Source organism: Aotus nancymaae, unplaced genomic scaffold, assembly GCF_030222135.1.
Source record: "Aotus nancymaae isolate 86718 unplaced genomic scaffold, 86718_ANA_hifiasm-v0.15.2.pri h1tg000049l, whole genome shotgun sequence".
Taxonomy (NCBI): Eukaryota; Metazoa; Chordata; class Mammalia; order Primates; family Aotidae; genus Aotus; species Aotus nancymaae.
In genome coordinates, this window is record NW_026988463.1 from 20461839 (window position 1) to 20487242 (window position 25404).

A 25404-nucleotide genomic window follows, 5' to 3' on the forward strand; every position below is an offset into this window, starting at 1 on the left:
AAAAAAAAAAAAAAAGATCTAACTATATGCAGCCAAAATGTGTCTCATATAACCTACAAGGACACAGACTGAAAGTGAAAGAATGGAAAATAATATTCATACAAAGGGAAACCAAAAGAGAACAAGAGAGCTATACTTACATCAGATAAAACTTTAAGTCAAAACTGTAAAATGAGACAAAGAAGGTCACTGTGTAATGATAAAGGGGTCACTTAACAATTGTAAATGTTCACCCAACATCTGAGCACCTAAATATAGAAAGCAAATATGAATAGATCTGAAGAGGAAGACTGTAATATAATAATAGTAAGTGATTTCAATATCCCACTTTCAGTAATGGACAGATAAGGCAAAAAAAAAAAAAAAGTAATAAACCATCAGACTTTACACATTAAACAAAATGGACCTAACAGACATAAACAGGAGATTCCACCCAACAGCAGAAGAGACATTCTTCTCGAGCATACATGGAACATTCTCCAGGATAGATCATATATTAGGGCTCAGTCTTAAGTATCTTGAAACTAGAAATCAGTAACAGGAGGAATTTCAGAAAATTTACAAATATGTGGAAGTTAAACATGCTCCTGAACCAACAAATGGGCCAAAGAAAAAATTAAAAGGAAAAAGTTTTTAAATATCTTGAGACAAAAATGGACACAAAACATGAAATACAACAAAAGCAGCTCTGAGACAGAAGTTTATAGCAATCACCACCCACATCAAAAAGAAAAGATCTCAGATAAACAATCCAATGTGACACCGCAAGGAACTAGAAAAAAAAAAAAAGGAACTAGGACCAGTTAATAAAAGGAAATAGGCCAGGTGAGGTGGTTCAAGCCTGTAATCCCAGCACTTTGGGAAGTTGAGGTGGGCACATGACCTGAGGTCAGGAGTTCAAGACCAGCCTGGCCAACATGGCGAAACCTCATCTCTATCAAAAATACAAAAAAATTAGCCAGGCATGGTGTCATGCTCCTATAGTCCCAGCTACTCAGGAGCCTGAGGCAGGAGAATTGCTTGAACACAAGAAGTAGAGGTTGCAGTGAGCCGAGATTATGCTACTGCACTCCAGCCTGGGCGACAGAGTAAGACTCCATCTCAAAAATGCATACATACATACATACCCGGAAATAATAAAGACCAGAGTGAGACTCTATCTCAAAAATAAATAAAAGGAAACAATAAAGACCAGAGCTGAAAAAAATGAAAAGATCAACAAAACTCAGTTGGTTTCTTGAAAAGAAAAAATTGACAAACTTCTAGCTAAGAAAAAAGAGAGAAGACCCTCACATAATTAGAAATGGAAAAATATAATCCCAGCACTTTGGGAGGCCAAGGCAGGTGGATCACCTGAGGTCAGGAGATCGAGATCAGCCTGCCCAACATGGTAAGACCCCATCTCTACTGAAAAATACAAAAATTAGCCTGGCATGGTGGCAGGCGCCTGTATTTCCAGCTATTTGGGAGGCTGAGGCAGGAGAATCAAGTACTTGAGCTTGGGAAGGGAAGGCTGCAGTGAGCTGAGATCCCGCCAATGCACTCCAGCTTGGATGACAAAGTGAGAAACCTGTCTCAGAAAAGAAACAAACAAAAAAGAAATGGAAAAAGAGGCTGATTACAACTGATACCATAGAAATACAAAGGATCAGGCCGGGCGTGGGGGCTCACACTTGTAATCCCAACACTTTGGGAGGCCGAGACGGGTGGATCACCTGAGCTCAGGAGTTCGGGACCATCCTGGCCAACCCCATGGTGAAACCCCATCTCTACCAAAAATACAAAAAGCAACCGGGAGTGGTGGCGCATGCCTGTTATACCAGCTACTTGGGAGGCTGAGGCAGGAGAATCGCTGGAACCTGGGAGGTGGAGTTTGCAGTGAGCTGAGACTGTGCTACTGCACTCCAGCCTGGGCGACAGAGTGAGACTCCAACTCAAAAAAAAAAAAAGAAAAGAAAAGAAAAGAAAATTAGACCAAGGATATCCTTGATTAACGCAGCTGCAAAAACCTCACCAGAACTAACAAACCAAATTCAACAGCACATTAAAAGGCTCATTCACTATGATTAAGTGAGATTTATCTTAGCCTGAGCAATATAGCAAAACCCCATCTCTGCAAAAAAAAAAACTTTTTTTTAAATTAGCCAGGTATGGTGCTACATGCCTATAATCCCAGCTACTTGAAAAGCTGAGGCAGGAGGATTGCTTGAGCCCAGGAGTTCGAGACGGCATTGAGCTATGACCACCACTGCACTCCAGCCTGAGTGACAGAGTGAGACCCTGCCTCCAAAACAAACAAATTTGGATTTATCCCTGGGATTCAAGGATGGTTCAATGGTTCAACATATGCAAATCAATAAATGTGATACACCACATTAGCAGAATGAACGACAAAAACCATATAATCATCTCAATAGATGCAGAAAAAGAGTCTGAAAATGAACCACTATTCATGACTAAAAAATCAACAAATTAAGTATAGAAGGAATGCCCACTCTTACCACGTCCATTCAACAAAACACTGGAAGTCCTAACTATAGCAATTGCACAAGAAAAATATAAGGCTGGTGGCTCACGCCTGTAATCCCAGCACTTCAGGAGGCCGAGCAGGTGAGTCACTTGAGGTCAGGAGTTTGAGACCAGCCTGGCCAACATAGTGAAACCCCAACTCTACTAAAAATACAAAAATTAGCCAGGTGTGGTGGTGCAAGCCTGTAATCCCAGTTACTTGGGAGGCTGAGGCAGAGAATTGCTTGAACCCAGGAGGCAGAGGTTGCAGTGAGTCCAGATCATGCCACTGCACTCCAGCCTGGGCAGTACAACAAGACTCTGTCCAAAAAAAAAAAAACAAGGGGGGGGGGGTACATTTAAATTAGAAAATAAGTCAAATTGTTCCTGTTTGCAGATGACATTTTACATATAAAAAATGTGTACATCTACATGCAAAAGAATGAAGTTGAACTGTCTATCTTATACCTTACACAAAAATCAACTCAAAATGGATTAAAAACCTATTTTTAGGCTGGGCATGGGAGCTCACACCTGTAATCCCAGCACTTTGGGAGGCCTAGACAAGCAGATCACTTGAGGTCAGCAGTTTGAGACCAGCCTGGCCAACGTAGCGAAACCCCGTCTCTACTAAAAAAAAAAAAAAATACAAAAATTAGCTAGGCATGGTGGAGCGTGCCTGTAATCCCAGCTACTCGGGAGACTGAGGCAGGAGAATCACTTGAACCTGAGAGACAGAGGTTGCAGTGAGCCGAGATCGCACCACTGCACTCCAGCCTGGGGTACAAAGCGAGACTCCATCTCAAAACCAAACAAAACTTATTTTAAGACCTAAAACCATAAACCTTTAAGGGAAAAAACAGAGTTTGAAAAGGTCTTTAACATTAATCCTGGCAATGATTTTTTGGCTGGGACACTAAAAACACAGACAACACAAGCATAAACAAACAGGACTACCTCAGCCAGGCGTGGTGGCTAACGCCTGTAATCCCAACACTTTGGGAGGCCAAGGCAGGCAGATCACCTGAGGTTGGGAGTTCAAGACTAGCCTGGGCAACATGGTGAAACCTCGTCTCTACTAATAATACAAAAACTAGCTGAGTGTGGTGGCACGTGCCTGTAATCCCAGCTACTCGGGAGGCTGAGGTAGGAGAATCGCTTGAACCCAGGAGGCGGAGTTGTGGTGTACCCAAATTGTGCCACTGCACTCCAGCCTGAGGCGGACAAGAGTGAAACTCTGTCTCAAAAACCAGCACTACCCTCAAATAAAAGCTTCTGTACAGCAAAGGAAGGAAACAACAAAATGAAAAGTCAATCTACGGACTAAGAGAAAATACTTGCAAACTATATATGTAATAAAGGGTTAATAACCAAGATATATAGGGAACTCTACTCAATAGCATTAAAATGAATAACCTGATTTTAAAATGGACAAACCATCTGAGTAGACATGTCTTCAAAGACATAAAAATGGCCAGTAGGGATATAGGTACTCAACATCACTAATCATCAGGAAAATGCAAATAAAAACTACACTGAGATACCTCACGTTAGGATGGTTTTTATCAAAAAGACAAGCAGGGGCCAGGCGCGGTGGCTCACGCCTGTAATCCCAGCACTTTGGGAGGCCGAGGCGGGTGGATCACGAGGTCAAGAGATCGAGACCATCCTGGTCAATATGGTGAAACCCCGTCTCTACTAAAAAAAAATACAAAAAATTAGCTGGGCATGGTGGCGCATGCCTGTAATCCCAGCTACTCAGGAGGCTGAGACAGGAGAATTGCCTGAACCCAGGAGGCGGAGGTTGCGGTGAGCCGAGATCGCGCCATTGCACTCCAGCCTGGGTAACAAGAGCGAAACTCCGTCTCAAAAAAAAAAAAAGACAAGCAGCAGCAAGTGGTGAAGTTGTGGAGGAAACGGTACACTTGTACACTGTTGATCAGAATGCAGACTGGTGCTGCACTGTGGAAAACAGTATGCATGCTCTTAAAGACAGAACTACCATATGATACAGCAATCCCTCTTCTGGGCATACACCTAAAGGGAATGAAACACCACCTTGTAAAGATATCTGTGTTCCCATGTTCATTGCAGCAGTATTCACAGTAGCCAACATATGGAAACAACCAAGGTGTCCATCAATAGATGAATGGATAAGAGAATTGTGCTACAATATACATACATACCATGGAACTTCAGCACCAAAAAGAGAAGTCCTGCCATTTGCAACAATAGGATGAAGCTGGAAGAGAACATCAAGTGAAATAAGCCAGACACAGGAAGAAAAATACTGCATGATCCCACTTGTATGTTGAATCTTAAAAACAAACATCATCATCATCATCAACAACAGTAAAATAGTGGTTACCAGGGGTGGGGGAAATGGGGAGAGGTAAGTCAAAGTTGCAGTTATGTAGGATGGACAAAGCTAAGAGATCTGACAACATGAGGGCTTATAGTTAATACAATTGTATCATATACTGGTAATTTGCCAAGAGAGTTGATTTTAGGTACTCTTATCTCTGTCTCTCTCACACACACACACACACACAGGTATGTTATGATAGGTATGTTAATTTACTTCACTGTAGTAATCACTGTATATATCAAGTATATCAAAACAATGAATATATTAAATATATACAATAAGAACATAAAAGTATGTAGATATGTATAAAACAAAGGAAGGGGAAAAGTTAAAATAAGTTTTATTTGATGAAACAACAACACAAAAATGTATAGGCTGGACTACAGGGGCTATTCACAGGTGTGGTGATAGTGCATTGCCTCAGCCTGCCAAATAGCTGGGACTATAGGTGCACACCACTGTGCCTGTCTCATTTTTGATATAAATTCTTAAAACAGGAATAGATGGACTCCTGATTAATAAAAATCCAGCATTATGCTAAATCAAACAATAGACATTTTTTTTAGGATTCAGATGAGCAAGTTTGCTCTCACCATATTTAACATTCTGGATATTTCAGAGCATTTAAACAAGTATAAGTATAAAAATTAAGTAGCCAGACAATATTTTTCCAGGTATGTCAGTCAAATAAGATATTCTCCATGAGAATTCAACTAGATAGCTGAAATCAATAGCTTTTCTATATGCAACTAGTCACAAAATATAAAAGAAAAATCTCATTTACAACATCCAAGAGACAAACCTTTAAAAATATGCGAGACCTAAATAGTAAAAATTTGAAAACTCACCGAGACACACAAAGACCATTTAAACAAATGGAAAGACATACAGCCATGTTTTTGGATAGAAGCCTCTATGATTAAGTCTGTCCTTATTAATCTATTTCTCTAACTTGATCTCAATAGAGTACTAATTTCCCCTCAAGAACCAGACAAGCTCATTTTAAAGTTCATATTGGAAAAAATGCAAAAAAAAAAAAAAAAAAAATCCAGGAAAATTCTGAAAGAGTAAAGAGAGTTTAACTTCCCCTTAGCAGTTATGAAAATATAAATAGCCAAGTACAGCAATTTAAAACTTCAAAATAAGACAATAAAAAGTAAAAATTTAAAACTGCTTTAGGTACATGAAAATCAGATCCTAGCACAGAAATAGGTTAAAATTCATGCAGATATTTAGTACTAATATGAGTGGCATTTCAAGTGATGCTGGATAGACTTCAGATGGATCAAAGATTCTCAGACACAAAGAGAGACATGTTAAAGATTCACATACATAAAAGTGGCCAGGTGTGGTGGCTCACACCTGTATTCCCAGCACTTTGGAAGGCCAAGGCAGGCAGATCACTTGAGGCCAGGAGTTTGAGACATGGCAAAACCCCATGTCTACTAAAAATACAAAAAGTTAGCCAGGTGTGGTGGCACATGCCTGCAGTCCCAGCTATTCAACTTGGGAAGGCTGAGGCATAAGAATTGCTTGAACCCAGGAGGTGGAGGTTGCAGTGAGTTGAGATCACACTATTGCACTCCAGGCTGGGCAAGAGAATGAGACACTGTCCCCACCCCCTCCAAAAAAATTCATACAGTTGCCTTTGGAGTTACCTTTGGGAGGCAAAGGCAGGGCAGATTGCTTGAGCCCAGGAGTTCAAGACCAGCCTGGGCAACATGGTGAAATCCCATCTCTACAAAAACTTAAAAAATTAGCTGGGCATGGTGGCACACACCTCTAGTAGGAAGGCTGAGGTGGGAGGACTGCTGGGGCCCAGAAGTACAGGGCTGCAGTGAGCTGTGTTCATGCCATCACACTCCAGACTGGGCAACAGAGCAAGACATTCTCAAAAAAACAACAAAAAATCAAGATAAAAATTAAGATAATCTGTGACAAAACATTTTCAAACTTCTAACTACAAAACTGCATGCATCTTACTTAAGTACTAGAGCTTTTTTTAAAAAAAGGGTTGGCCAAGGAGACTACAAATGACTAACAGATTAAAAAATATTCAAGTCTTCTTTGGGAGGCCTAGGCGGGTGGATTATGAGGTCAAGAGATCGAGACCATCCTGGTCAACATGGTGAAACCCCGTCTCTAATAAAAATACAAAAAATTAGCTGGGCATAGTGGCGCATGCCTGTAATCCCAGCTACTCAGGAGGCTGAGGCAGGAGAATTGCCTGAACCCAGGAGGTGGAGGCTGCGGTGAGCCGAGATCGCGCCATTGCACTCCAGCCTGCGTAACAAGAGCGAAACTCCGTCTCAAAAAAAAAAAAAAAATTCAAGTCTTAATAGAAATGCAAATATAAGCTACAAGGAAAATACTATTTTTCTCCTATTAGTTTGGCAAAGGTGAGAAAGTTTCCTGGCACAAGTATGGAAAAACAGACATCCTCATCCATTGTTAATAGGAGTATCAAATGCTGGATGACAGTAATGGCAAAATGCCTTTTTACTTAACTTCTAATATGTCTTCTAGACTCACAAATGTCCATAGATATACATAAGGCTGTTCATTATTTTCTTTGGTAGTAGCAAAAGACTAGAAACAATCTGCTCACTAGGTACTATTTAAACAAATTATTATATATCCATAAACTGGAATACTATGTAGCTACTAAAAGGAATGTACATCAACTAAAGATACATGGCTCAATAAAAATGTAAGATGCAGGAGTGCCTATGCTCATTTGCCTAAAAATGCAGGGTGACAAACATAGCAATTGTGCTAATTTATGCACAGAATATTTTAGAAGAATATACATGAGGGCTGGGCACAATGGCTCATGCTTGTAATCCTAGTACTTTGAGAGGCAGAGGCGGGCAGATCACCTGAGGTCAGGAGTTGGAGACCAGCCTGACCAACGTGGAGAAACCCTATCTCTACTAAAAATACACAATTATCCAGGCATGGTGGTGCACGCCTATAATCCCAGCCACTCAAGAGGCTGAGGGAGGGGATTCGCTTGAACCCAGGAGGCGGAGGTTGCAGTGAGCCGAGATTACGCCACTGCACTCCAGCCTGCGCAAAAAGAGCAACAAAACTCCATCTCAGAAAAAAAAAGGAATATACATGAAACTGGTAAATAGCTGATTCCAGGGAGGAAATGGACTGAGAAGGGGTCCCATCTCCAGGCTGCAGTCTAGTACTGGTCCATGGCCTATTATCTCCAGGCTGTAGTCTAGTATTGGAACCAGGCTGTGCAACAGGTGGTGAGCAGCAGGTCAGAGTGAAGCTTCAGCTGCTTTTACAGCTGCTCCCCAACACTCCCATTTCCGCTTGAGCTCCCCCTCCTGTCAGCTCAGCAGTGGCATTAGATCCTCACAGGGAGCCCAAACTCTATTGTGAACTATAAATGCGAGGAATCTAGGTTGTGCACTCTTTATGATAACTGATGCCTGATGATCTGAGGTGGAACAGTTTCATCCTGAAACCATCACCTGTTATCTTGGGTCTGTGGAAGAAACTGTTCCACAAAACCAGTCCCTGGTGCCAAAAAATTGGGTACCGCTGCTTTACAAAGTAAAAATTTAAAAAGACGTTTTACCTGTTTTTAAAAACTTAACCCAAAAGCAAAAGTAATGTGGATTCAATGCCCATTTTAATGTTTGAGTATTACAGTTTCTTTGCTATGGTTGATCAAATGTTTTGAGAATCAGTCAAATGCTATCAATTCAGAACCAAGTCTGACATTTCTGAAATAGTGAAAATTGAGTATATAAATTTGAAAATGTTTGTCCAGAGTAGTTTTTTTTTTTTTTTTTTTTTTTTTGAGACGGAGTCTCGCTCTTGTTACCCAGGCTGGAGTGCAATGGCGCGATCTCGGCTCACCGCAACCTCTGCCTCCTGGGTTCAGGCAATTCTCCTGCCTCATCCTCCTGAGTAGCTGGGATTACAGGCACGCGCCACCGTGTCCAGCTAATTTTTTTGTATTAATAGAGACGGGGTTTCACAATGTTGACCAGGATGGTCTCGATCTCTCGACCTCGTGATCCACCCGCCTCGGCCTCCCAAAGTGCTGGGATTACAGGCTTGAGCCACCGCGCCCGGCCAGAGTAGTTTTAATGAACATTTAGTAATATGAGCAGAATTTGTGCTAATAAGTTATACAAACCCAAGGACTCTATTTAAAATAGGAAAAAAAATCACTGTAAATCTTCCTAGCGATATTTGTCAGAAGAAAAAAATTGAACAGTTTTAAGAATTTAAGAATTAAGAGTGAAATGGCATATACTGAAAGTAAGACACAGTAGATCTGCTCATTTTCATAGGTAGCTTTATTTGGTTTTTAGAAAAATATATACAATAATCAGAACCTCAGTTCTTAAATAGTTTTAAATTAAAAGCATACAAGTGAGAAGATAAGTATGTTTCCACAGTCAGAACACCAATACTGCTTAATAAAGCAGTAGACAGGAATTTCTTCAACAAGTCAAGACAATTACAGGAATGGTAAGAACTCTGCAAGAGCAGCTTGTGGCTGGCAAGTCAGTCAGCTCAGAAAATAGGTAGAAGGGGAAGGGGTTTGATCTTTCCCCTTTAGTTTGCATTTGAAAAAGTGATAAATATTTACATATTCACCTATCCTAAAGGCTAGAGCTTTGAGTAAAAACATTTGAATGCAGCACAGAGGCCCTCTAGGGCGTATGCTAACAAGCTAACTTGAATCAAACCAAAATTTGCCAGCTCATTTTGGTATTCAGTTAGATTTGGCTATATTAAGATTACCTGTCAGTCACAGTTCAACTAGTTCAGACATAACAAAACTCAAGGACTTGGAGTATTTGTTAATGACATTTCTTTTGGATTAGACCCCTGCTTTCTCTCAAACATTCTTCTTAATGAATTCACAGTATTCAGAGTGTTTGCAAAAGATATTTGAGTTTGACAGCTCTCTGACTTTATATCGTTTTGCCCAAGGAAACAATAGGAATTGCCTTAGCTTTGTTCCAACTTGGCCCTTTACCTCATACTGTAGTAACTTCCAGGCCTACTTCTATGTAAGTATAGCTCTTCCCTCCACTGGTCCTTTTCAAGAACTGAAGTTTAATCAGTGCACTAGCCAGAGGCCGGTTTGTCATAGGATTTCCTAGGGAGCTTAAATGGAAGTGGATCAGAGAACTGATCAGTAGCCACCTCCTTTCCTCATTGTATGCATTTGCTAAATAAGCAAAGCAATGAGGCAATGGATGCATTTGCTAAATAAGCAAAGCAATGAGGCAAATATCATGAGCAACATCAGGTTTTGGAGTGTACAAACACTTGTCTGAATGGGAGAGAGACGTGATAGGCAATAGGCAAATTAGTAGTAGAGCTAGAGGTTCAATTAAGAATGAGAGGAGAGTGATCGGTATTTTGTTCTCTGCTCATCTATTTCCTGCTTAGTTTTCTTGATGCAACTAAAGATCTCCTTAAACAACGCTTTGTATTCTGGAGGTGTTGTGGGGGAACTGAGGGGTTCTGGGTTGACAGAGGCCAGTTCCCAACCACTGGTGACAGGCTCAGACTGGACATTCACTCCAGTCAGGTCCTTGGCCGGAGCCCGGGAGGTCTGCACAGCCTTGTGTGACAGGGAGTCCTGTTCCTGTTGGCACTTCTTCAGCAGCTCTTCGTACTTCACCTTCAGGGCGCTGTACTGCGTGTCCACTTCGTGCAGAAGGGAAATGCCCCTCTGCTTCACAGCCTTGGCCCTCCTGATGCAGGTCTCCTCGTGGCCCTTCACGATGTCACTCCCTGCCAAGCTACTTAAGATCGTCTCACTGCTGCTGCGCTTGAGAGGCTTTCTATGTGGTTCCGGCACGGTTAGAAACATCTCTTCCAGTAGGCTCTGGCTGGGCTCTTTGAAAGGAACAAACAGAGAGTCTGGCACCAGCTTCTCAACCCCATTCACAAATGGATGCTCTGACTGCAACATCTGTCGCATCTCTGCCACCTCGGCCTCCAGTTCCAGCGCCCGTGCTCGATAGGCACCTGTGGCTCCCAGCTGCTGCTCCAGTTCATTGTTCTCCTTTAACACGAGCCCATATTCCTCCTCCATAGTCACCCGCTTCTGCCGCTCCAGGCTCAGCTGGGCCTGCAACATTGTCACTGTTTTTTTCAAGTGCTCATTTTCTTCTTCATCAGGGCTTGGCTGACTTTGCAAGGAAGTGATCTTTTCAGCGAACACATGATCATACACAAAGTGTCTAGGGAAAAAAATATTCAAAGAATATATTACACAGGTCCACCAAGAATGAAGCAAGGAAGACTGGTGACTTTTTTCAACTAAATACATTTGAAGAGCTGTGACAGTGACTGATTTTTAGCCACACTGTAGCAGTGGCTAAAATGGAATTGTGTGAGGCTGGTAAATAAGCACATGAAGGCAAAGTTAATTTTTGCAACTAATATTTAATGTTAAAAGTACTAGAGAACATCCATTCCCAAAGAACGGCAGTATGACAATGACCTCACATGGGGAGCCTTAAAAAGTACTGGTGCCTGGGTCCCTACCCACGGATTCCAACCTGGTTTGTCTGCTACCTGGCTTGAGGGTTTCTGAAGGCTCTCCGAATGATTCAAAATATATAATTACGGTTGAATCACTACAACAAATCACTGTTGCTGTGGTGATTTTTAACCAGGGAGGTTCATTGGAATTGCCTGGGCAGCTTTTTACCCTCACCTAGAAATTCTGATTTAGGCTTGAGGGAATGTGTTGGTATCTGCAGTCTGAAAAACTCCACAGGTGATCTGATATACAGCAGCCAAGGTTGAGTCCCACCAAATGAACCACCTGGTTTCTCCTGCTCAGTCTGAGGCAGCTTGTATGACTATTTATTTGTGTTTTTATTTGCTTATCTGCTATTCCGTTAGACTGAAGGATCACAGGGGTAGGAACTCTATTTTGCTCACCATCCCTCAGGTCTGGCATACAGCTTGCCATACAACAGGTGTTCCATAAATACTTCTTAAAGATTCAGACTTGTAACTCGAATTTATAAAGGCAAAAAACCTCCTGTTCGTTTGAATGTTTGTTTCACCAAAATTTCTATTTTTCTTCACTCTAATGTAAAACAACTCTCAAATCTATAGTCTATCAGAAGAAATTCATCTTAAACTATGATTTAACACATTAAAAGCACTGAAATAAGTGCTCTAAGACTTTCAAAATGAGAATTACTAATATCCAAGAACTCTATAATTTATATGTTTAAGTGTTTTCGTTCAAACCAGTGGTAGCTTAATAGCTAAGTGATGTTTCTTCAAATGGTATTTTCAATCTACTGGAATTCAGAATGTGTTGACATGAGACAGTCCCTGCTGTAACTCCAGGGTAAGGCAGGCTCTTACTGGCGGAGGTCATATAGCTCCTTCAGACATGCGAAGCTGGGTGCAGCTTTTTCCTGGTCACGCTTGCCCTGGCTCCTCATCCCTTGGCCAGATGACTTCAGCTCCTCCACTTGGCTCTGGAGGTGATCAATGTTGGTTTGCAGGCATTCAATCGTTTCAGTCAGGCTGTGAGGAACAGACAAAAGCCACTGCTGCTTGTCATATTCAATCAAGGGCAAAAGCAGTTGAGGAGAGATTAGGTACAAGCCACTCACACAGGGCTTTCTTAATTGGAAAGGATGTCTATTTAATCTCCATTCTCCAAAAAGAATTAAATTAAACCTTATCCCATATTGACCCAAACCCACTGCAGCCATGTTCTATTCTAGTTTATACTAAAGAACTTCCCCCTAGGCCTTCCTTGAAAGATTCTAGAAAATTTACCTCAGAATCTTTTGCTGTGAGGCCTTGCTGTCAGCAACTAGCTTCTGATTTGTTTCTTCCAGTTCCCTTGCTGTGACGTCTAATTGTTCATAAACCTTTGCATGTTGTTCGTTCATCTGCCGCAGAAGCTCTACCTGCTTGGTCAGATACTGTAAGAGAAGATCAGGGCCAGGTGACACAAACAGGTAAGATACCTGCTGTTCCTTGGCCGGGCGTGGTGGCTCACCCTGTAATCCCCGCACTTTGGGAGGCTGAGGCAGGTGGGTCACCTGACCAGCCTGACCAATATGGTGAAACCACATCTCTACTAAAAATATAAAAATTAGCTGGGCATGGTGGCGCATGCCTGTAATTCCAGCTACTTCAGAGGCTGAGGCAGGAGAATTGCTTGAACCTGGGAGGCAGAGGTTGCAATGAGCCGAGATTGTGCCATTGCACTCCAGCCTGGGCAACAAGAGTGCAAATTCCATCTCACAAGAAAAAAAACAAAAGTTACCTGCTATTCCAACACCAATTCTCTATACCAACTATTGTCAGGGTGGAAGCTGGCATACAGTCTCCGTCTTTGGGCCCACTGCCCTCCCAGCACCACCATGTGTTCCCCAGCTCAGAAGCTCCCTTAGACCCATTTCGGTTTTCTCCAGGCCTTCTCACATCAGCATGATTGATTCAATTATTGGCCATTAGTAGCTGAACTCAATCTCCAACACTTCCCTCTATCCAGAGGTTGTGGGGCTGGGACTGACATATCTAACCCCTCTAAATCAGGTGGTTGGTTCCTCTGGTGACCAGAACTCATTCTATCAGGAAATTCCAAGGGTTTTAGAAGCTCTATGCCAAGGACAAAGACCAAATACTAATTTTTATTATACCACAATACCACGTTTATTTTAAGAAAAGAAGAAATTAAACTCCCTGTCTTCATAAGAAATGAGCACAGGCTATCCTTTATATGCTTAGCCCCCCTAATGCTCATCAATACCCCAGTGCATCGTGAGGCTAATTTTCCAAAGCATATACCATGCATAAAATATTCAACTGAAAAATCTAAAGTGAGACATAATAGCTCCTTAAAAGCATGTAACGTGATCAAAATTTAAGCAAAAACATCACATTTAACAGAAATAAAGTCTAACGTGGAGGATTTTTACTTGGAAAAAAGATCAATTTCTCTGAGTAAGGCATTCTGGACAAAAAAAAAGAAAAGTATGTTGCTTTGACAAGAAAAGTATTTTAGCTTAATATGCTTCAAAGACCCCTGTTATTTTTAATTTTATGAGAATGCTATCACCTTATTCATGAGAAATTTATCAGAGGATTTATTCTGCTCCTGCTAAGACTGCTTCCTAAATGGCCAAGGATAAAGGAGAATAATCCCAACCTTAATGCTGCAGTGTAAGTCACCTTGATTCCCTCCCCTCCTCAGCTCTACCTGAAGACACTAAAACACAATATATATTCCAAAGAAAATATTCACAGTATTTCTCTGGACAGAACCAGAAAGAGGAGAGAAAAGATTTGAAGCATTGTTGATGATCAAATTGTAAAAGACTCAGAACTTGACTTTAAAAACACTCTTCTTGGCCACGCATGGTGGCTCACACCTGTAATCCCAGCACTTTGGGAGGCTGAAATGGGCAGACCACTTAAGGCCAGGAGTTCAAGACCAGCTTGGCCAACATGGCAAAACCCCTTCTCTACTAAAAATACAAAAATTAGGCTGCTGTGGTTCATGCTTGTAATCCCAGCTACTCAGGAGGCTGAGGCATAAGAATCTTTTGAACCCGGGAGTTGGAGGTTGCAGTGAACCAAGATTGTGCCACTGCACTACAGCCTGGGCAACAGAGTAAGACTGTCTCAAACAAAACAAACACCCTCAACACAGTCTTTTTGAGGCTTTTTCTACAACTCTACAAGTATTTGCAATTGCAGCTAACACACTTTGAAAGAATGGGCTAAATGGCACTCAACAGGCTGCTATTTAAAGTGTTAAAAAAAGTATGCTGGGCGCAGTGGCTCACACCTGTAATCCCAGCACTTTGGGAGGCCAAGGTGGGCGAATCACCTGAGGTTGGGAGTTTGAGACCAGCCTGACCAACATGGAGAAACCCCGTCTCTACTAAAAATACAAAATTAGCCAGGCGTGGTGACAGGCACCTGTAATCCCAGCTACTTGGGAAGCTGAGGCAGAAGAACCGCTTGCACCCAGGAGGTAGAGGTTGCGGTGAGCCAAGATTGCGCTATTGCACTCCAGCCTGGGCAACAAGAGTGAAACTCTATGTCAAAAAAAAAAAAAGCATATATGGCTTTGTTTTCAAATCTACTTACATAACTCAGCAGCAAAGGGTTGAACAAACTCTTAACCTCTCTAACTTCATCTTTCTCATCTAAAACTCTTGAGGCCAAAAGTGTTTTTGGAAAATTTAATTTTAGAAAGACAACATGATGCTGATACTTAACATACACCTGACACTTTATAATATCACCTGTGAGGTCTAGGCATCACCCTGTTATCAAGCATTAATATTTCTGCATCAATAGGTATGAACTAAGACTATGAACAGCCTCACATCAGTTCAGGTAAAGATCTGCTACCAAATGAATCTGCTGCAAATTTAAGGGGGAAAAAAAACCTTGCTTTATAGAGCTTTGTGAGTTCAGAATTGTTAAGTGGTTGTGAATCTGTTAGTACCTACCATGTAGAACTGGCAGAATTAAATGAGGTGAGCACACAGCACAGTCTGTAAAAGCCTGTGTGTATTCTTCACCACCTCAATTCCTACCAGCTTCTTCTGGTCCTTTGGAAATCAACCACTAATTCTCATGGATGAAGCTTTTCAGAACTAAAGAAGGAGACTCTTAATCCTACCCTCTGGCTAGCAATGTCATAGTAGGTTGTAGGTTCTTGTCATTGATGGAAATATGTTCAGTCTCTTAGGAACTGATGAGATTCCACGGGAATGGAAAAAGGCTTAGAATCACAGGGATATATACATTAATAGCTGCAGAAATTTTTCAAGCTTTTTGATATCAAGTATAAATTATCAATTACTCTTTAGGACTCAGAACCTCCTTTAAAAAGGCTTATATAAACCAGACATTAATTTATTAATATACAACAGGAGCAGTTCCTCCCTAGTGACAACATTCACATCCCCTATATAGGACATAGCTGCCCCACAAAGGATATGTGAAAGGCTGATTCATTAATGGGAGTCCTGGAATACATGGGATCAGAGGAGCCTGATAGGAGGCAGTGGTACAGTAGCTAAGAACACAGGCTTTGGAGTCAGAACCTGGTTTGAGGGCTTGCTTTACTGTTTATAACTGGGTGACCTACAGCAAGCACATTTTTCTAAGGTGAGGTCTCCTCATCAACTACCTCATAAGGCTGTAAAGATGAATATGTGTGTGGGAGAGACTGGACTATGTCACCCTAAAGCATGCATCACTGGCATAAAGACAAAGGTTCCTGCCTCCTCCCATCTCTACCAGGGATAACAAAGGTTAATGACTGATGACTTTAGACCTTTATGGCCCAGAAGACAGCACAAGAGGAATCCACACTAACAAGCTTTGCTAAGGGGCCTTCATCACCACTAATTTGCCTTCCCACAAATTGTGCCCCTAGACAAAGTCCTTCTCCTTTGTCTGGTCACTTCTCTAAAAACTTAGCATTTTTTGTTGAAGATACTACATAAGCTGGAATTCAAAACCACCTTTGAGAATGACTCATTCCCTGGGTATCTCCCACACATATATATCAAATATTCATGTTAATAAACTTGTTTTTCTCTTGTTAATCTTTTGTCACAGGGGGCCTTTCCAACTAAGCACTCATGGAGGCTAAGGAAAAAAATTTCTCCTCCCCAACATATGCAAATATGTAATTTACATAAAGGTTAATATATGTAGAGAGCTCAGCATGAGATTTGGCAGATAGTAAAATTGCTCAATGAGGAGGAGCTATTGTCATCTTTATTTACGTTAGGTGCCTCGCTTGCGTAAACAGACCATCAAGCAGGCTTTGTGTGGGCAACAAGGCTGTTTTATTTCATGCTTGGGTGCAAGCAGGCCAAGTCCGAGAAAGGAGTCAGGCAAGTGGAGTAGGAAAGGGGACTGGTTACAAAGGTTGGGGCAAATGGTTAAAGGTGATAATCTATTTTAGGGAGGGGAAAGGCATCATGGGATGCATGGTCACAAGGGTAGGGGTATCATAAGGGTGGGGGCTATCAGTTGCAAGCAGAGGGGAGGGTGGGGTAAATTACATAGTTACAGGGGTGGGGGTCTTGAGAAACCTAATATCTAGGAGGGGGAATTTTCGAAAGGCTGAGCAGAAACAATGGTTGAAGGCTGCAGGGGGAGAGCAATCAGTTGAGGCAGGAACTAGTTGTCTCACTTCTCTTTGTGGCCATCCGGTTACTTCAGACTTTCTGGCTCCTGGAGACCATCCAGAGGTGTGTGTGTGGGTCACCAAGGCTATAATGTCCAAGTTTGGACTCAGAGGCCTGACAATTTAAAGCTACAGTTTTCAAACTTTACATGTGCTAAGATTCACCTTAAAGGTTTATTATTCAAGTGTAAAAACCTGGGTCCCTTTCCCTCAAAAGGCTGAGACTGGAGTAGAGACAGAATTCTGCATTTTTAGCAACAAACCCAGGTGATACTAGTACAAGCAGTCCACAGGTCACACTTAAAGAAATGTTGAACTTGGGCACAGAAAATCCTGGAAGTCCCTTGCCCTGACCAGTATCTGTTTCTCTTGGATATAGGAGACACAGGCATTCACTGGATCAATGACAACTCTTCAGCTTAATGCTCACAATCTCCCTGCCTAGGGCTCAGCTTAGATGCAGTTATCCACTAAGATTAGTTTACATTTTAACTGTACCACATCAGCGTTCTTCATCGTAGCATGTCACTTTGGTATGTTCTTACAATCATTAATTCCCTGAAATTACTTAACCTCACTTGAGAGATCCTTCCTAACTTCTCAGTCCACCCAAATACTGAATTTCTACAGATGGCTAACATTATCCACTGCATTTTAAAATTTTCTATTGTGGGCCAGGTGTGGTGGCTCATGCCTATGATCCCAGCGCTTTGGGAGGCAGAGGCAGGCGGATCACTTGAGATCAGGCATTCAAAACCAGACTGGCCAACATGGTGAAACTCCACCTCTACTAAAAATACATACACAAAAATATCAGCCAGGCATGATGGCACATGCATATAATCCCAGCTACTTGGGAGGCTGAAGCAGGAGAACTGATTGAACTCAGGAGGCAGAGGTTGCGGTGAGCCAAGATTGTGCCATTGCACTCCAGCGTGGGCAACAAGAGCAAAACTCCATCCCAAAACAAACAAAAAAACCAAACCAACCAAACAAACAAAAAAATTGGCTTGGCGTGGTGGTACACACCTGCAGTCCCAGCTACTTGGGAAGCTGAGGTATGAGAATTGCTTGAACCCAGGAGGCAAAGGTTGCAATGAGACAAGATTGTGCCATTTCACTCCAGCCTGGGTGACAGAGTAAGATTCTGTCTAATAAATAAATAAGGCTGGGTGCGGTGGCTCACACCTGTAATCCCAGCACTTTGGGAGGCCAAGGCAGGCAGATCACCTGAGGTTGGGAGTTTGAGACCATCCTGACCAACATGGAGAAACCCTGTCTCTACTAAAAATACAAAATTAGTCAGGCGTGGTGGTGCACACCTGTAATCCCAGCCACTCGGGAGGCTGAGGCAGGAGATTCGCTTGAACCCAGGAAGTGGAGGTTGCGGTGAGCCGAGATCGCACCACTGCACTCCAGTTTGGGCAACAAGAGCAAAACTCCATCTCAAAAATAAATACATAAATAAAAATAAAACTTTCTATTGTGGATAATCTCAAACATATGTACAAGCAGAGAAATGATTTAATGAACCCCCATGCACCCATCAACCAGTTTCAACAATTATCAATATATAGCCAATCTGATTTCATCTCTAAGCTCCTGTTTTCCTCATCTTCAAATCATTTTAAAGCTAATCCAAGACATCTCAACTCAAGTATACATCTTCATACGTTTCTAGCACTTTTCATTTTAATCACAATTCCTAAAGGAAAAAAACTCAATAATTCTTTAACATCTATTATGTTTTAGCATTAATATTTTCCCAATTGTCTCTTAGTGGTTTTTCCAGCTTCATTAGTTAGCTATTGGATTTTTAAAAAATTTATTTCACACTTAGGGAAGGTATCTTTGACTTAAAGTTTTGGAGTTGCCCCACTGCAAGGTAAGAGGCTCTCTCCTCTAGAGCCTTTACTCTACCATCCCCTATCCTGGGGGAATGCAGTTCTCCTGGCTGGCTCCACCTAAGCCAGCAGTTCTTAAGTCTAGGGTCCATGGATAGATTTTAGAGGGTCTGTGAACCTGGATGAATTTAAAGGGTCTGAAAAGCTACATCTTCATTTTTGCTAACTTCTAATTGAAATTTGGCATTTCTTTCAATTATTAATAGAGGGGTTAAAATTTAAAGGAGACCATTGGTTTGGACTGAGTCCCTGCCTTACGCCCAACAAACCAAACCAAACCAAAATGGAGTCACTTTTGCTAAAGTTCCACGTCAGCAAGCCAAAACAAAGTTGTTCATCTGACTTCTGAGAAATTAGAAGAGATAATGGCCAAACCCCCACACATGCCAGTTTTAGCCAGCATAAGGGAGTTCCCTCTGCTTTAACCTTTACAGATAAATTAACTTTGAAACAACCCACTTTTTGTTTTCCGTTTCTGCCTTCCTCAGCGCTTTTCTGTCTATAAAACCAACTTCCTCTGCTCAGCTCATTGAAACCCTCATTCTCTAAGAATGAGGTGTTGCCCAACTTTAGAATCTCAAATAAAAGTCAATTAAGATCTTTATACTCTACTTGTTGTAATTTTGTCTTTTGACAGAGGCAACAAACCACTAGTAGTATTAGGTGTATTTGTATTCATCACCGATAGAAATCACAGATATTTTCATATTGTATTACAGTTGCAGAAATCTTGATTTACTGCTTACTTTCATCACTATTTGAAATCATGGTAGTTTCTAGATCTTGTCATTAAATATGTTAATACATAGCTATATTATTATATCACAAATTTACTTTTTTCAGTATTTGATAGGTATTTCATAACAGATTTCCTTTGTAATTCAATGAATTTTAAGAGGATTATCAAAGATATCATTAGATAATCAAAGGGATCCATGGCACCAAAGAAAGATTACAAACTCCAGTTATCCTTCTGGCCTCATTTCAAATGTAACCTCTTCAGAAGCCTTTTAAAACCATCGTAGGGCTGGTCATGTGGCTCATACCTTAATCCCAGCACTTTGGGAGGCCAAAGCAGATAGATCACAAGGTCAGAAGCTCAAGACAAGCCTGGCCAAGATGGGTGAAACCCTGTCTCTACTTAAAAACCTCAAAAATCAGCCAGGTATGGTGGCAGGTGTCTGTAATCCCAGCTACTCGGGAGGCTGAGGCAGAAGAATCACTTGAACCTGGGAGGCAGAGGTTGCAGTGAACCGAGATCACGCCACTGCACTCCAGCCCGGGTGACAGAGTGAGACTCTGTATCAAACAAAAAAAAAAGAAAAAGAAAAAAAGAAAACCCCCTTGGCTGGGCACTCTGGGAGGCCGAGGTGGGCAGATCACCTGAGGTCAGGAGTTTGAGATCAGCCTAGCCAAGATGGCAAAATTCCATCTCTACTAACAATACAAAAATTATCCAGGTGAGGTGGTGTGCACCTGTAATCCCAGCTACTCTATTGGAGAGGCTGAGGCAGGAGAATTGTTTGAACCTGGGAGGCAGAAGTTGCAGTGAGCCAAGATCATGCCATTGCACTGGGCAACAGAGACTCCGTCTCAAAAAAAAAAAAAAAAGACCACCTTAAATCAGGTCTAAAGCAGCACCACTCTTAAGGTACCCTAAATTGATTTCTCTCAAAACAATATAACAATATTCAACTTGTTTTTGAGACGGAGTCTCGCTCTGCTGCCCAGGCTGGAGTGCAGTGGCATGATCTCAGCCTCTCAGGTTAAAGTGATTCTCCTGCCTCAGCCTCCTGAGCAGCTGGGATTACAGGCTTGCACCACTATGCTTGACTAATTTTTGTATTTTTAGTAGAGACTGGGTTTCACTATGTTGGCTGGGCTGGTCTTGAACACCTGACCTCAGGAGATCCACCTGCCTCAGCCTCCCAAAGTGCTGGGATTATAGGCATGAGCCACTTTACCAGGCCAGTATTGTTGTCTTCTAATAATGGAATGCTCTATCTAGTCTATTCCTCACACACAGTAGGGACCAAAAAATACTGGCAGTGACAACTGCTAGACTTTTCTTCACAACAGCTTATTGTGCTTGTCATAACTCAGACTGTGATATGCCAAGGGGAATTTAATGGCAAGATTTTGAGAAGAGCTTTGATTATACGCCTCTTGGAAAAACAGCCTATTAGCCACGAATTCTCTCCTCCTCTCTCCATTTATAGATTATTTTTCTATATTCATTCCCATGGCACCAATCACCCCTGCTAATCTGAAGGAGAGAGTTACAGTTTCTACCAGCTACTAAATGGGTCCCAAGTTGTTGCTCTCTTTTAAAGATATGCTCAAGTTAGGGTTGTAGCCAACATCCTGGCAAACGGGTCAATATGCAAATAAGTGCAAAAAGGTCATTTAAGAAACTATAGAAAGTTCTTCTTGTTTGATATATAAAAACCTGTGATACCTGTGATAACACAATTAAACCATTTAAGAACTTTGATATTTTGGTCTTAGAGGACTTGGCTTTAACAACAATCTAAAGAATGGCAAGGAGCTTGTTTTCACATGGTAGGCGCTTAATCTTATTATACAAAACCAAAATTAATCAGAAAAGTCCTTCACTTCTCTGAGAATCAGTTATAGGGGACCTACAAAAGAGTCTGACAAAATCAGTCAGCAACTTAAAGAAAAATGATGCGATCTTTAAGCAAGTACTGATGGTAAGGCCAGACATCTAGGTCTACGGAGTCAGAGCTTTAAGGCCTGGTGTCGAACCCCTTACGTAACTTACTATTCATTTTTTTCCTGAATCTAGAAGGAAATGGGTTAGCTTATTTCCTACCTCTCACCTCAAGGTACAAACATGCTGCTGACATGCTGGTTTTCTCTTTTTGATACATAGCCTCCAATGAATCTGACTGTCATAGTAAACAGGAAAGGGAGACATCTGAAGCCTAACAGTGGGGGAAGGGGATCATGGGGTAGCAGAAATGTAGGCAAAAATGTCAACTTATAGCAAGAGTATGAAAGGCAAAATGCCTTGGATTTATCTGTCTAGGAATTTGCACAGACTGTCACCTCAACTATGAGTACAAGGTTCTGGCTATGCACAAAAGCTACAAACAGGCCACCTTTACAACTGAGGCAAACCTTTAAAAAACAAAGGTTAGCAGAATTACATTAATACCTATTTGCAATTATGGAATCCTAACCTGGAATGCAGGGAAAGACAGAAACAACCCCAAGTAAAAAAATACACAGAAATGGAGTGGAAATCTGGCTTGTAAGCAGTGTTGGGATTATCCTGAAATGAAGGATTATAGCCTAAATCCTCTGAATTTAGTATCAAAATCAACTTTCACAACAGTAAAGAAATATTTCCTGTTACTTTTGAAAAATCTCTTTCCCTTGATGAAAGTAATATAACTCCCCTGTAGAAATCTGGTGGGGGGAGGCATGAATATGAAAATAGAAACCACCTATAATCCCACTATTAAAATAATGGGATTAGATTGTTTTTAAAGTCTGTTTCTTCCAGTAATTCTGGAGGATTTTTTTTTTTTTCAGAATTAAGGTTCTTTCATGACTATAGTTAACAATATTTTATGGTATACTTCAAAATGGCTAGAAAAGATATGGAATATTCCCAACAAAGAAATGACAAAAGTTTGATGTGATAGGTATCTCGATTACCTAGATTTCATCATTGCACATTGTATGCTTGTATCAAAATGTCACATGCACCCCATACATATGTAAAACTGTTATATAGCCATAAACATTTTTTAAAGACTTTTTTCACTACTAAAATTCTTAAAACATTGGTAAATTATGCAATAATTTATACTGTTCAAAATATATATGCTTCCATAATCTCATCCCCTCAGAAAAATCCTGTACCAAAGTAGTACAAGGATTATCACCATTCTGTAATGGAGCAAACAGAACCTGAGGGGTAATTCACATGTCTAAATTCTCTAGCTATTTGCAAATAAAATTGAAGTCTTAAATCTGAATCTCCTAAAACAGAGGCTAGAGCCCCTTCTGCCTCCCTTAAAAATCTCTAGAGGTGGAAAACCACAGTTTAGGAATTATTAAGAGAGTTTTGTAAGCTGTTTCTCCTCTGTTAAAATACTGATTTCAACAAAGTATCAATGACCTACTATGTGTGAAAAACTATCAATAAACACAGGAACAGCCTCACTGTTGCAAAAGGAAATAAGAGAAAAGGAGAATAAAGAAAATCAATTAAGTTTCATATACAGTAGAATATTGATACATGCAGTAAAAGAAACACAAAATACTTTTTCATTTCCAAAGGGGCATACACTTTTGAAAGAAGAGATGCCTTGAAGGCCAGACTATTTTGAGTGCTAGGCACAACTCCTGTGGGGGATAATACAGGTCTTTAAGCAGAGAAGTAACCAAAACACAAGGCTAGAGGCTGCTTACATGGTTGTAGGAAAATATAAATAAATCCAATGGTGTCTGATCTCATTACTCTCCAAAACAAGAGTTCTCTCCTCTCCTGCCTCCATCCAGAACAGAAAAGTTTGCTCTAGATTCTCAAAAAAAGTATCTAAGTTTTTCAAATTAGCACTGAAAAAAATTAAGACAGGCTACAGGCTTCTCTGAAGCCAGTTTAACCATTATTTTGAATAGATTGTTTAATCTTTATTTTTACATGAAAAACAATGCCTACCAAAAATACTAATCAATTTTTAGGAGGATTGTTTGATTCAAAGACTATCTCCATAGTCTTTGAAAGAATATTTGTGGTTCTACTTACAAAACACCCTTTGGCAGTGTCCAAGTTGTCTATTTCCATAATAAGTCAGAGTCTTAGGGATTTTGTCCTAGTATTTTCACCAGTTCCCTGCACTACTTTTCATTTACTCAGAAGAGTTTGTTCCCACACCATTTTTTGGACTGTCTCATTTTAAATTTCTCTGGTGGTAGGTTAGGAGACTTTTTGGTTTTCAACTACATATTTTTCTGAATTAAAAAAAAAAATCATGTATTACTTTTTTTTTGAAATGGAGTTTCACTCTTTTGCCGAGGCTGGAGTAAAGTGGCGCAATCTCGGCTCACTGCAACCTCCACCCTGCGGGTTTAAGGGATTCTCCTGCCTCAGCCTCCCAAGTAGCTGGGATTACAGCCAGGCACCACCACGCCCAGCTACTTTTTGTATTTTCAGTAGAGACGGGGTATCACCATGTTGGCCAGGCTGGTCTCGAACTCCTGACCTCAGGTGATCCACCCGCCTCAGCCTCCCAAAGTACTAGGATTGTAAGCATGAGCCACCGTGCCTGGCCATGTATTACTTTTCTAATCTAATTCCCAATAAACATCCTAAACAGTTAAGTTTAAAACCTGTACAAGTGATTCCATTCATGTGAAGGTCAAAAACAAGCTAAACTTATCTACGGTGTTGGGATTAGGATGCTGTTTCACTGGGTGGTGACTGGATGGGCTGATAATGCTCTCAACTCCTTATCTAGGTATAGGTTGCATGGGCATGTTTACTTTATGAAAATTCATCTAACTATACTTCTGGGATTTGTGCCCTTTTCTGTAATGTAGATTTCAATAAAAAGTTTAAGGTAAGGAAAAACATGTTGAAAAGGTTCAAATTCAGGAAGGAGCCCATATAATGTTTAGGGGGCCTCCTGAAGGTTGCAATAAGAGGAACATAATGTAGGGGTCATCTTTTAGCAAGGAAGTAGGTTCTCTGTTTGCACAGCGACTTTTATAAGAACATTGGGCATTCTTTGTTTTAGACTATTAGAGAGACCTCAGAAATCTACATTGTGATCTCTATGTCTGCCCAGGCACAGTTGTGATGAAGCAAGCAGAAAGGACAGTCTGTGGGAGTCCCCTGGCTAATAAGTGGGCTTAGCCAGTACTGTCATCTCATCTCTCCTACTGAGACTGTAAACTTACTTTCAGGAAGCAACTTAGGAAAGAAAAAAGAAAGTCAACTGTAAAGGTGGTGAAGAAATCTAAGATAGTGATTATTCTTAGCCAAAAAAGCAGTCTTGGATAAAGAATAAAATAATGCATTATGCAATGCTCAGATCTAGGAACCAGTAGACTACATATTATAAAAACAAAAGACTCATGAATATGCTTTTCAAAATATTCCAAGATCATGGTCTGAACTGGATTATTTCACTTCCATGATGCTTTGCAATATCTTATGGATAATATTAGATGACGAAGTGTTATTTGTAGATTTGGAGACTCTCAGATATCTTTGGATACTTGCAGAATATCAATGATCTTAAATATCTAATTATCCTTGATAGCACAGAAAACAAAGGGAGAAAGATAACTCAGATCATAAACTAACTGTTTGTAATCTCCTACACTAATCAATAGGCATCATTCTCCCAACTTACAAATATTTACACTTCTTTCATCTACACTTGAAA

General features: G+C 40.9%; 1 protein-coding gene across 1 annotated transcript in view; it reads right to left on the bottom strand.

Annotated features, from left to right (window-relative positions):
- Nucleotides 1–9183: 9183 nt before the first annotated feature.
- The window catches only part of CDR2 (cerebellar degeneration related protein 2), a 29657-nt gene continuing 13436 nt past the window's right edge, over nucleotides 9184–25404 (bottom strand). The window contains exons 3-5 of the mRNA XM_012464713.2: nucleotides 12680–12828; nucleotides 12257–12421; nucleotides 9184–11109 (exon numbers count right to left, since the gene is read on the bottom strand). Coding sequence (XP_012320136.2) covers nucleotides 10251–11109; nucleotides 12257–12421; nucleotides 12680–12828 — 1173 coding nt within the window. The 3' untranslated portion in view covers nucleotides 9184–10250. The remainder of the gene's footprint in view (nucleotides 11110–12256; nucleotides 12422–12679; nucleotides 12829–25404) is intronic.